Source organism: Ctenocephalides felis, unplaced genomic scaffold (genome assembly GCF_003426905.1).
Source record: "Ctenocephalides felis isolate EL2017-DRISC unplaced genomic scaffold, ASM342690v1 CF-g0.4_SCAFFOLD_01604, whole genome shotgun sequence".
NCBI classification, from domain to species: Eukaryota; Metazoa; Arthropoda; class Insecta; order Siphonaptera; family Pulicidae; genus Ctenocephalides; species Ctenocephalides felis.
In genome coordinates, this window is record NW_020537758.1 from 46,963,348 (window position 1) to 46,976,079 (window position 12,732).

A 12,732-nucleotide genomic window follows, 5' to 3' on the forward strand; every position below is an offset into this window, starting at 1 on the left:
GGATGTTAAAAAGTATAGGATAGGATATTAAAAAATTTGGAACATTTGAATTGTAGATGTGGGTTCAGGACAAAGTCTGTCGGGTCATCTAGTAATACTATAAAATTAAATTTATTAGCTTTGCGTTTGATATTGTATTGAATTCGTACAGAGCAAAAAATCAAAAAAATTATTATGTCTATAGACAATTAATGATCAGATTATTTTTAAAAAATCCTGAATTTTAATGTATGAACATTGCGTGTATTGAATAAAATGAAATGTTGAATAAAAAATATAGTTTGTAATGATATATGATTTAGCCAACGTGTCTGTTATCAATTGCAATATTGTTGCAAAATATTTCAATATTCCAAATATTATTTGCTAGCTCTCCGCAAAAAGTCAAATTGTTAGGAAATTCCTTTGACTCTACAATCGAATAACATTTCATTTGAAATATTTCAAATTTTTGTTATTCTTGTGCCCGGTTGTTGAAATGAACAATATCCGTACGTGCGAGCATAAATACAGCACATGTTGCAAACATGTGTTACTTGAGCGCAGGTACAGGCGATCAGTTTTCAAGTGAAAAATTACTGACATTTTTGTTTAAATGTGGTGTCGAAAAAAAAATCAGTGAAATAATGATACCAAAGATCGGAAGTAAATTTTAAGCGACCGCAATTTTAAATGCTTTTTTTTTCATATACCTACTAAACATTTAATTACAAAAATCTAATGTCTTAGGTCTTACTGCATGTTACGGTTGGGAATTTGATGAATCTTCGCAGATCAGTTGAACTTAAATAGAGTTGATAGTCAAAACGAGCCCTAAAATATTATAGGCTTATGAGAAGTGTAATATATACATATTTCAAATCAAAGCGGGGTTATTCGATTTCAAGGCAATACTGCTTTATGATTACCTTTTCGATAAAAGCACAATTATAATGAAATTACTGTGATATGAAAATTTCAATTATTATTGTAAATAGCAGCAATATAAAGAAATTAACTAGTGAGGTACATGGCATCGTGCCGTAAGGCAAATTGCTGGAACTTCCCGTACCGTAATTAAAAATCTTGACAGGGAACCCAAAAAATACACTAAATGTGTACACATTATGAAAATCTCTATAAAATATCTGATAATTTGATGTGCATAAGTCCAATAAACATTGTTGACCGCCAAATGACATTTTTTTTACTTCATTTTATTGAGAGTACTAAACGCTGGACCTGCCTTCTCAAAAATTTAAACAGTTCTTCATCTTTTCAATACCTGTCTGTGCCATAAACTAATCAGCACGTTTCCTTATTAATAGGAATCGATTATTTTTGAATAACCGAAATCGGTAGAACCGTGTTCCCGAAATTGTCAATGAAAATTTGTATCCGCACACACACATACATCCATTTTTTCTAAAGTATACCAAAATGTTCAGAAACTTCTGAAACGTAAAGTTATATACAAATTTTCATTTTCTATTTTTTGCGATGACTATAACTTACCCTACGGGAAGTTAATTAAGTTGGTAGCCCTAAAATATTAGAGGCTTATGAGAAGTGAAATATATACATATTTCAAATCAAAGCGGGGCTAATTCGATTTCAAGGCAATACTTCTTTATGACTACCTTCTCAATAAAAACAAAATAATAATATTGCACACGACTAATGAAATTTTGCATGTGAAAATATCACTTATAAAAAAATAGCACAATATAAAAGAATTAACAATATTATTTCAGGGTTTTGTCTGCTTTATTTTATTAAACCGACCCTAATTATAAGTTTCAACTGGAATCATGAACAAAATTACTATAAAAGATAGAAACTGGAATCCTAAAAATATTACACGAGTGAAATGTTTTACATACATGACTAACTGTTAATTACATAGTCGGTTAAGATCATTAAACGAGGAAATGATTAATTAAACACCAAATCACTTACCTGATTGTATGCATGTAATTAATAAATTAAAGTTACTTCTGTTTAAGGCAGTTCTTGAAAGCACTATACACTTTTATAAATATTATTGGAAGAAAATTATTACTTATAGTGTTTGGTAATAGTATCAACTTTCATATAACACTGTATTTATTATTATATTGTTTTTATCAATTAAAATATATTAATAATTAAGATGAATCAATTTTTATTAATATTTATTTAAATCAAATTCATGTATTTTATATATTAGATTAATTAAATTAAATTGTTTTTTAATACAGTTCTTGAAATCACTACAAACTCTTTCATAAAGAAATATTACTTAAAATATTTGGTAATAGTGTTTTTGATATAGAAAATTTGAACTAAATACACTTTGATTTAACACGGTATTTTTTATTACACTGTTTATATTAATTTAAAAAAAATATTATTAATTTAAATTATTCAATTTTTTATTAATATTTATTTTAAATCAAATTTTTATATTTTACATATTAAATTAATTAAATTCTAATAAATGATCGTGAACTGGAAAAGCACATTTTTATTTTAATAAATGTAATTATTATTATTTTATTTATCAACTATCTCATATCATGATAAAAAGAATATAAATCACTGCACACTCAATTTTTATTAATTGTTATATACTTAATCATACAATATATGGATGACAAACATATATCAATTCGTATTATATTTTTCTGTCATATATTGAAATATGTATCGAAATTGTTAATTCAAATTTTAATAAAATTAAATGATAAATTTTTAAAGAAACTGAATTTTTAAAATTTTAATGTTTTATTTTATTTTATTTACTCATAATTAATTTACATGTAATCGTAAAACAAATTCAATTATAAATATTAAAAAAATCTATTTGTATTTTTTATTAATTTTATTATAAACAACTGTAATTACTCGATTGAAATTATTCGCATTTTTTCAAATTAGTTACGTGTTGCACCTATTGTATATTTATAAATTTCACTGTTATTAAAATATTTATACAATTTCACTATTATAATTTTATCCTAGACACTTTATTGGCGCGCTACTTCTTGCACTTAACAATAGAATACTTGGCGCGCGTCCTTCCAAGTATCCATGTCTGTGTCCATGACCATTCGGCCTTCCACTTCAAAACGCAACTGGTAAAGTCTTGAAGTTGAAGAACGATGGTGTTTTGTTCATCCTTGCACTATTCTATACCACGAGAGGGGATACGAGTTATAAAACAAATTCAATGAAAAAAAAACAGTTATGCAATGTGTTTTGACAAAAGAGACGCATCGATGTGTGGATAGTATCTTGCGCAGTTTCTTTCCGGAATTTGCTCAAGGTTTATAATAGACGAATAAAATGTTTGCAAAAATTTTACAGTGATTTTGCATTCTGAATGTTTATAGGATTTTTTGAGAGTTGAGATTAATCAAACTGGGTGAATTAGTTATTTTTCAATTATGTCAAAACTAGTGGGGTGCATGGCATCGTGACATAAGACAAATTGCTGGAACTTTCCGTACCGTAATTAAAAATCTTGGTACGGAACCCAAAAAAATCATACAAAATGTGTACACATTATTAAAATCTCTATAAAATATATCTGATAATTTGATACATGTCCAATAAACATTTTTGACCGCCAAAGGACTTTTTAACTTATTTTATTGAGAGCCCATAACCGCTGGACCTGTACAATTTTTTTAGTAAGTAAAATGTTTTTTGAATTATAAAAATGGGACGCTCCGCTCTCTTAAAAACTGAGTTACCATTTTTGGCACCTTTTGCCCCGTATCTACGAAACGGGTACACCTGCCTTCGCCAAAAACTAATTAGCACGTCTTCTTATCAATACGAATCGAATGTTTTTTGAATTATTCAAATCGGTTGATTGGTGTTCCTGAAATCGTCGACGAAAATTTGTATCCGCACACACACACACATACACATACATTCATTTTTTCTAATAATAAGGTATGCCAAACTGTTCAAAAACCTTTGAAACGTGAAGATATATAAAAATTTTCATTTTCGATTTTTTTACCCTACGAGAAGTTAATAAAAATAAATATATAAATAACCAAGCAATCATTAGCAATATTCTTCAATGAATTATATTTCGCTTGATAATAATCAAACTGAAATATCTAAGAATAAGAAAAAAATGCATCAAATCTACATATGATATTATATTTAAAGTTTTATAAATATAGAAAAATATTTCATATATTAACAATGAACGAACTACAAAAAACTACAAAATTAGCCTTCTTATTTTTGCAATGAGCAAAATTCATATTATACCAAACAATGCTCTTAAAATATGCAAAGAATTAACTTAATAATAATTTTATATGTATAACAAACTACTTCATAGTATTGATGAAACAAAAAACAGAACCAAATGAGGCAATAAAGAAGAAAAGTATTTTTTAATTATTTTTGGGATCGGGAGTCAAACGCATGTATTTCTTTCCGGAAGGCACGTTGTACATAGACATGCCTTTAGGAAACAGACTTGGGATATCCTCTTGTTTGACGGTGGGTAGGATCATACATTCCTGACCAGCCTTTCAATAAAAAAAATATTTTAAATAATTAGGAATAAATTATTTACTTAATATATAATTATTAATGAAGAAGAAATAATTACCTTCCAATCTGCCGGTGTGGCGACTAAATTTTGGTCAGTCAATTGCAAAGAATCAATTACGCGTAAAATTTCACTAATGGAATAAAAAGAATTATATTACATAACTTAAATTTTCATGCTTTTGACTATAAGTCATAATGTTATTGATTCGTTTTAACATTCAATGATTACTATAATTTACAGGTCTATTTTCCTATAAACCAGGGCTATATCAAGGTATTATTCTCTAACAGTAAGATTATTTTTTTTGAATCAGTTAAATAAAGGATTACACGTCTCCTATTTGAATTTTCATAAAAACAATTTTATATTAAATATAATAATATTTATATTTCAAATAAACTATCATTGTCTATCATTGAGTCTATAAATTTATTTAAAATTCTTCAAATTTGGATCCCATCTTCGTTCATCCCATCTCAAGAATTTATTATCCTTATTTTTATTTATTTGTAGAACAAAAAGAATTACTATACCAAATGACAGTATGCAACGATCTTTCCTATATATTCCTTTCAATACAAACTACGTTTCTAAATTTAGTAACAACAAATTTATCATATTTGATAACTTTTTTATCGCTGTTATAACTCCTCATGTTACTTATTATTATACAATGGTTTGATAACTTTTTATAGTCAGAAATTCGATAAGACATCCACGCATTGCACCACGCATATTCTACATGCAGAATCATCAAGTCAGATAATGTTTTAAAGATTTATATTATGATTTTGTTTATGACGAACAATTTGGAAAAGTTGTTCAAAAAAAAAAGAAGCATGGTTAGTTCCAATAGAAATATATGCAATAAATCTTGAAGTTTTAAATTTGGCAGTAAATAATTCAATGATCACTGACAAATACCTCAGGACCCAAATAATAAAATATAATCAAATATAAAATAGATATATATTAGTTAAATTTTTACTATATTTTTTTTTACTCACTCAAAATTTCTGCCAGTAGTTGCCGGATAAAGAATAGATAGTCTCAACTTCTTGTTGGGATCCACGATGAAAACAGCTCTGGCGGTCATCGGCATTCCATCCTTATCCTTCTCGTCCGGGTCAATCATACGAAGTTTTACTGCTAATTCGCGGGAACTATCATCGATGATTGGGTATGGGAATGTCTTGGTCATTTCGCCTAGCCGAAAAAAAATCGAAAAATTAAGGGAGGCGGTAAATATGTGGAAAACTACAGTAATTATTAATTTCTTGTAGGGTAAGTTCAGTAATCGCAAAAAAATCGAAAATGAAAATGTTTATATATCTTTACATTTCAAAGGTTTTTGAACATTTGGCATACCTTAGAAAAAATAGATGTATGTGTGTGTGTGCGAATACAAATTTTTGTCGACGATTTCGGAAACACAGATCAACCGATTCGAATAATTCAAAAAACATTCGATTCGTATTGATAAGGTGACGTACTGATTAGTTTTTAGCGAAGGCAGGTCTAGCCGTTCCAAAGATACGAGGCAAAAAGTGCCAAAAACGGTAACTCAGTTTTCAAGAGAACGGAGCGTCCGATTTTAATAATTCAAAAAACATTTTACTTGCATTGACAACATGAACTGATTAAATTTTTAGAAAGGCAGGTCCAGCGGCTACGGAACCTCAATAAAAATAGAAATTTTAATAATGTGTACACATTTCGTGTAATTTTTTTTGGGTTTCGTGTCAAGATTTTTAATTACGGTGCAGGAAGTTCCAGCTATTTGCCTCAAGGCACAATGCCATGCACCCCACTAGTTCTACTTAAACTTAACCATTTCCAATTAAAGAAATATTTAAGAAAATAAAAAAATAGGTGTTTTTCATCCAATATTTATTGGTGTAAGGATATTCACTATTTTTAAAAAAATAATATTATTGACAAAAATAATAACGGAAAAAGCTTGTAAGTGTAAGATTACTGTGTTAAGTTCAAACATTGACCAAGATATCTATAAAAGGTTAAGGCGTTTTGAACGTAGGAGTAGGTGACAAGACAAGTGTTACATTTTATCGGTAAAACATGTTTATTGAGTGCATAAAAATAACTGTAGACCATATAAGATAAAACAAACAATTATATGTATTATATTTTATAACGCATTAATTGGCAATAAATAGCTTGGCCAAATGCCAAAAATATTGAATGCTGAATATCATATGAAGCACATGTGTACAACATATAGCTTATAAAGTAAGCATGCATGCATATATAATATTATATGTCTTTAATAATAATAATAATAAATTTATCTTTCATTATTTATAAATTTTTCTGTCTTTACTATTGTTGTAAACATACTGAGCTTGCATAATAAATAAAATATTGATCAAAATCATTATTGATCATTCAATAAATAAAACAACTCTAATTAATCACCGTGGAAAGACGCAACAGAAATATTCAAATAACTCAATTTGTTATATTTTAAATCATATTACTCACCTGCATAGCTCAAAATATCTTTGGACCATTCCAGATGAGAAGCTACTGTATCGCAAGACAAGGCAATTACCTTGACATTGCGTTTCTCAAATTCTGGCATCAGTTTTACAACCCTGGCTAATTCGGTGGTGCAAACCGGGGTAAAATCGGCCGGGTGAGAAAATAATATTCCCCATCTGAAAAAAGGAAAGTGAATTAAAAATTAAATTCAAATATACTTCAAAACTATAATTATACTACTACAATTATTATAAAATGTTAAAACATTCATTACAAGAATCTATTTATAATTTATAAACATAAACGGATTAATCCACAAATTACATACGAATTTCCCAGCCAATCATGAAAATCAATCTCTCCTACAGTCGTATTAGCTTTAAAATTTGGGAATTTGTAACCCAAATTAACTTCATCCCTCTCACTACGAACAAAAATCAAAAAACTAGCAAATAAGCACAAAACCCACTTTAAATTTCCGAACATGGTGTATGTGGTGTATTTCAATTAATAACTGTCACATAACTGAACAAATGAATCGCCTTTTATACTCTCAGACATGGAATTTATTTTTGTTAAAATTTATAAATATTTAAAAATTTAATACAACTAGAAGTTATTATTACTTGAAACACAATTGAACCAGGCGCAATGTTGCAAATAAAAATGTTATCCTCATATGACATGGTATGTAAATAATAAACTCGCATTGTTAGACGGACAATGGTTTTATTGATACAGAAAAATTATTATTTCATTATATCGCAAGTCAATTGAAAAACAATAAATATTAATAGCCGAAAGTTCCATTGTAAATTGTGTTACATAATAGATTGGAGTTGGCAATGTAATAGATACGAAGCACATATTTTTACAGAGAAGTTATATTATTTTTTTGGAAAAACCGATGCAAAATATAGCAACTCTAAATATATTTTAAATAATCGTCATCTTAACTTATTTGTTTATTTGACATCCTGGTGTATGTAAGTTTTATAAAATCGAGTCATTCATAGTTTTTACATGTTCTTAGTATTGACTGACTCTCTTCGATATTTTTGAAAATTTCAAGTAATTCCATTAATGGATTTTAGGCAATATAGCATATGTTAATTGCATATCTTCCTCTTTTATTATATGCAGTTTTAAATCTTATTCAATTTAAACTAGTTGAATTCTTATTCTCACATCTAAGCTTAATACTTAATATATGTTTTATGTCGAATTTTGTCCTTTGCACAGAACAAGCAAATTGTACATTTTGTGGTTGTTCACTATGCAAAATATTAGGTTGTCAAATATCTCCCTTCCGCTTTTTTGCTCTTGGTTACATACAAAAAGGCGGAAGGGAGATATTTGACAACCTAATAATAAATAATACATAATAACTAATATTTAATGACATAACTTATTATAAAAATTAAAGCTAGATGGACATTAATTTCATTTCTAATTTCAACTCAGATAAAATTAAAAGCACTATATTCAAAATTGTCATCAATCTCCACAAGATGCATAGCCCGTAGTTTTTCAAAAAATGATAAACCCAAAGAGGAAAAAAAAGAAGAAAAAAAAGAAAAACCCAAAGAAAAAAAGAAAGATAGTTGTAATGATGAATGTAAGAAAAAACCTAAGAAGCCCAAACTTTTAAAACAAGTAGTGCCTGTATTAGAAGAAACGATGAAATTATTTTTGATTTCTTCGAGGCCTCTGTTGACGCAAGAGGAGTTCATGCAATCATGTAAAATAGCTCAGGAGTTTTTATGCCCAAACGGAGAAGGAGCAAAGTTACAGGTAAGAAGAACCTTAATTACTAAAAATAATGGAACTGCTAAAATGTTTTTTTTACTTCATGATCATTCATGAACACAATAATAGCAATTTTGAAAATCGTAAATCAAAAATTAATTATTGCTTAAATCAGTTAGATTATAATATTTGAATAATCGTGTTTGAATGAACTAATAAAATATGTTTTAATAAAATTATAAAAATTCAAATTTATATTAATAGGCTGGAATTTGCAAAAGAGCGGAGGAAAAAACTAATTGGCTGACTGAATGGTGGTTGAACGCGGCCTATTTGGAAAATAGGGCTGCTCTTCCTATCAATTCGAGTCCGTGTATGGTATACCCATCAGTAAAATTCAAATGCAAAGAAGAAAAAATCAATTATATTGCCAGAATGATACGAGGAGCGCTAGAAATGAAACAGATAATAGACAAGTATAATACTATTTTACTAAAAAATTTTACTTAACCATTAATAAATATATTAATTTTAGAGGAAAACTTCCACAGGAAAAATGGTAAGTACAATCTGGATATGTCTCAATATGGTTTTCGGAACGTGCAGAATACCAGGATGTAAAAAGGATTCACTGCAGTTCCATTGTGACAGTGAACATATTGTAGTTATATATAAAAACAACGTAAGTGTAATTAAGACGTAACAAATGTAAATCAAACTTATCATATGCCAAAATTAACAACTTCAACCAGTCCAACAGAAGTACAAATACTTGAAGCTATATAATTAGGAATTTGTGTTTGATTTCAGTTCTTTAGGATGCCAGTATTCGATAAATGTGGTATTGACATGTTGAACGAGGATCAAATCACCTGCCAATTAAACTTGATAATGCAAATGGATACTCCGGGGGATCCCGTGGGCATATTAACTACAGACAATCGTGATAATTGGGGCAGAGGGTTTGAAGTACTCATGAAAGGTAAACCTAGTACAGCAACCACGATAACTTGAACAAAGGCATTGAAAGTTTCATACATATATTCCAAAAAGTAACTTTAGTCCGTTGCGAGTCTTATATTATATGCACCAAAGATTTGTAAAAATATAAATAATAATTCTGTATTGTCTTCAGTTTTTGAAAATATCCGAAGCAGAATATAAAAAAAACATTTAAACAAAATTCTAGAAATAGTTTTTTTTTTCTTAAAAATAATAGATAACAAATAAAAAATAGTTTTTTTGTTATTGTCGCTGATCACATTTTTCGATATATGACAGAGGATCACAACAAGAAAGTATTTGAAATAATCGAAACATCTTTATTCATCATGTGTATCGATGGACCCATGCCTAAAGGGGATTCACTTAACCAGCGGTCAATTGCTGCAAAGCAATTATTGCATGGTGGTGGAAGCAAATACAATTCTGGAAATAGATGGATGGATAAAACCATACAGGTAATACAACAATATTGTTAGCATTATTTTAGTAATGTAAAAATCAATTAGAAGTAACTCAAATCAATTTTGATGTCCATTATGAGCGATTCAAAAAATATTTTTCCACTATATCGGGTTTAAGCCACATTCGTCCACCCATCAGGAAATTTCTAAAATTATATTACTAATGTTGCAAATTATTACGCATCATGGCAGTAGTATAAAACCTCCATTTATAGTTTGTAGTTGGAGAAGAGGGTCAAAATGGTATGATTTACGAACATGCACCATGTGAAGGAGGCCCTGTAGCCACGATAAGCGATTATGTGATAGCATATATTCAGAAAACGTCAAAGCAAAACCATGCTGCCATTATGACAAAGCATGTCATATAGTATTCAGTATCGGATCGGATGTTCAAGCTTTAATATCAACGGCCAAAACAAATTTAGATTGTGCAGTACAAGGTATTCAAGTTCATGGTTGCCAGTTCAAGCAGTTTGGAACCGATTTTATTAAAAAAAATAATCTCAGCCCAGACGCTTTTGTACAGTCGGCATTCCAATTGGCATTTTACAGGTAATAAGGAGCAGTCCTATAATTCCTAATATTATTGCAAAATAACGTAACATTAGGCAATCATCCAGGAAGATCGTAATGCGATCAGAGTTTTCAAAGACATTCTATTCTAAATTATTAGTACAACGTATACTTCTACAAATATTGAACAATGCAAGCCAAAACTAGATCACTAAACGAGATAACAACATATGCAAATATTTTTATTTCAGAATACACAATAAGCCTGGAGCTACTTATGAATCTGCAGCGCTACGGATTTTCGAAGATGCTCGCACAGAGAATATCAGAGGATGTTCAGCGGAGTCAGTAAAAATGGCCAGAACTTTGCTCAATAGACGCTCGTGCTAGAAGATCAAATGAAAGTTTTAACAGAATCTATTAAAGCACACAGAGCTTTCACATTGAAAGTAAATGTAACTTGAGTTAAAATAATGCCTATTAGTTCTAAGCATCTGATAATCCTCAATCTAAGGCCACCTTAGAAATTGAAGCATAGTTGCTAAAATTGCATATATGATTTAATTTTGCTTCGTGCAAACCTATTTCTAAAACCAAAAAAATTTTATTCAATATCACCCCCCTTAAAGACTCACTTTCCAAATTTACTTGCATATGCAATTACATACAGTTGTATGTAATTCACTGCAAATGATCAGAATATAGTTTTTCAGTAGCATTCATAACTCATTATGATACATACAAAACTCACTACCATCTTTTAAACCTCATATTGGAGATAATTCCATAGTTAAGATTTGCCGTACAACATAAGTAGCCAATTATTTTATTCATATTTTTATATTCATTAATTGAATACATATCCTTAAGGCTTTACAAGGGCTGGGATGTGATAGACATCTTTTTGGCTTAAAAATGATGGCAAAGGAAATGGATATGGTTACACCTCGGATATTTTCTGATGCAGCATTTGTGAAAAGTACACATTGGAGATTATCGACAAGCCAGGTAAAATCACAATTTGCCAAAAAAACTTGATTAAATACATTAATCCTTTTCCAAATTTTTATTGAATTATATTAGGTTTCTACAAAGTCCGATTGTTTTATGATCTACGGACCCGCAGTAAAAAATGGGTATGGATGTTGTTACAACCTCAGGGCAATCAATATGAATTTTGGAATAACTTCATATAGTAGCTATCCTAACACTGTACCCGAAAAGTAAGTATTGATTCTCTAAAAATGATCGTTTTATATAATAATACATAAATAGACATAGTAATAATATTAAACTAACTATATAATAATTTCAATGATGGAAAATAACTGAACTTAATTAGATTTCGAGTGGCACTCGAAGAATCATTAAATGAAATGTATGACATCTGTTGCAAATTTGCTAAGAAACATCCACCAAAAAAAGAAGAACCTAAAAACCAGAACCAAAAAAGCCTGAACCTAAGAAGCCTGAACCCAAGGCTTGCGAATCCAAAAAAAGTGAACCAAGTGATTCGAAAAAGAGTGAAACTAAAAAATGTGAATCCAAAGACACAAAAAAAGAAGAAAAAAAATAATACCCTTTAAAATAACCATAAAAATGATAAACAATTAAATTAAAAAAAAAAATTGCGTTTTACGTCCTGTAATTGTGACACTTTTTGTATAAATTTACATATTTTGTAATGGTTCTACACATCTAATATTTATAATTATTATTATTATAATATATATTTCATAATTTCTTACTTGTTCTAGAAGTTAAAATAAATATATGATGAAATTGATTCTTAAAAGTCATTAAAGTTTAAGACTAAACACCAGCATTTTTTCTTAGACTAAAATAAAATGGCAAAGCAATTTGTTCAAATAAAACTTAAAACAAAGAAAATATATACAAATAAATATATTTTTATATTTTTCTAGCTAGATGCTATTACTATTTAAAATAGATTAT

The 12,732-nt window shown here is 28.8% G+C and overlaps 3 protein-coding genes across 3 annotated transcripts; 2 read left to right on the forward strand and 1 right to left on the reverse strand.

Moving 5' to 3' along the window:
- Nucleotides 1–4,218: 4,218 nt before the first annotated feature.
- On the reverse strand, nucleotides 4,219–7,549 carry LOC113373237 (peroxiredoxin-6-like). Its single transcript, XM_026613539.1, has 5 exons — nucleotides 7,374–7,549; nucleotides 7,046–7,221; nucleotides 5,551–5,749; nucleotides 4,601–4,673; nucleotides 4,219–4,517 (listed from the first exon to the last, which is right to left on the reverse strand). The coding sequence occupies exons 1-5, from the start codon at nucleotides 7,529–7,531 to the stop codon at nucleotides 4,380–4,382; spliced, it is 744 nt and encodes a 247-aa protein (XP_026469324.1). The 5' UTR covers nucleotides 7,532–7,549; the 3' UTR covers nucleotides 4,219–4,379.
- A 1,176-nt stretch (nucleotides 7,550–8,725) lies between these two features.
- LOC113373868 (carnitine O-acetyltransferase-like) lies at nucleotides 8,726–11,166 on the forward strand. Its single transcript, XM_026614138.1, has 8 exons — nucleotides 8,726–8,839; nucleotides 9,059–9,172; nucleotides 9,330–9,353; nucleotides 9,605–9,776; nucleotides 10,076–10,254; nucleotides 10,476–10,503; nucleotides 10,581–10,815; nucleotides 11,028–11,166. Exons 1-8 carry the CDS (start codon nucleotides 8,726–8,728, stop codon nucleotides 11,164–11,166), a joined length of 1,005 nt encoding a protein of 334 aa, XP_026469923.1.
- Nucleotides 11,167–11,201: 35 nt separating this feature from the next.
- On the forward strand, nucleotides 11,202–12,362 carry LOC113373869 (choline O-acetyltransferase-like). The gene is made up of 4 exons (XM_026614139.1): nucleotides 11,202–11,225; nucleotides 11,647–11,784; nucleotides 11,860–11,999; nucleotides 12,119–12,362. Exons 2-4 carry the CDS (start codon nucleotides 11,692–11,694, stop codon nucleotides 12,360–12,362), a joined length of 477 nt encoding a protein of 158 aa, XP_026469924.1. The 5' UTR covers nucleotides 11,202–11,225; nucleotides 11,647–11,691.
- The last annotated feature ends 370 nt before the right edge of the window (nucleotides 12,363–12,732 follow it).

What these genes read in the sequence shown, in the direction of transcription:
- LOC113373237 (XM_026613539.1), bottom strand. Translation starts at nt 7,531, where the DNA reads ATGTTCGGAAATTTAAAGTGGGTTTTGTGCTTATTTGCTAGTTTTTTG. An exon ending in CATGATTGGCTGGGAAATTC is followed by an intron (nt 7,222 to 7,373) that starts GTATGTAATTTG and finishes TCCTTTTTTCAG; the next exon opens with ATGGGGAATATTATTTTCTC. An exon ending in CCACACCGGCAGATTGGAAG is followed by an intron (nt 4,518 to 4,600) that starts GTAATTATTTCT and finishes TTTTATTGAAAG; the next exon opens with GCTGGTCAGGAATGTATGAT.
- LOC113373868 (XM_026614138.1), top strand. Translation starts at nt 8,726, where the DNA reads ATGAAATTATTTTTGATTTCTTCGAGGCCTCTGTTGACGCAAGAGGAG. An exon ending in GTTTGAAGTACTCATGAAAG is followed by an intron (nt 9,777 to 10,075) that starts GTAAACCTAGTA and finishes GATATATGACAG; the next exon opens with AGGATCACAACAAGAAAGTA. An exon ending in TGGAGAAGAGGGTCAAAATG is followed by an intron (nt 10,504 to 10,580) that starts GTATGATTTACG and finishes GCATATATTCAG; the next exon opens with AAAACGTCAAAGCAAAACCA.
- LOC113373869 (XM_026614139.1), top strand. Translation starts at nt 11,692, where the DNA reads ATGATGGCAAAGGAAATGGATATGGTTACACCTCGGATATTTTCTGAT. An exon ending in GGAGATTATCGACAAGCCAG is followed by an intron (nt 11,785 to 11,859) that starts GTAAAATCACAA and finishes GAATTATATTAG; the next exon opens with GTTTCTACAAAGTCCGATTG. An exon ending in CCTAACACTGTACCCGAAAA is followed by an intron (nt 12,000 to 12,118) that starts GTAAGTATTGAT and finishes GAACTTAATTAG; the next exon opens with ATTTCGAGTGGCACTCGAAG.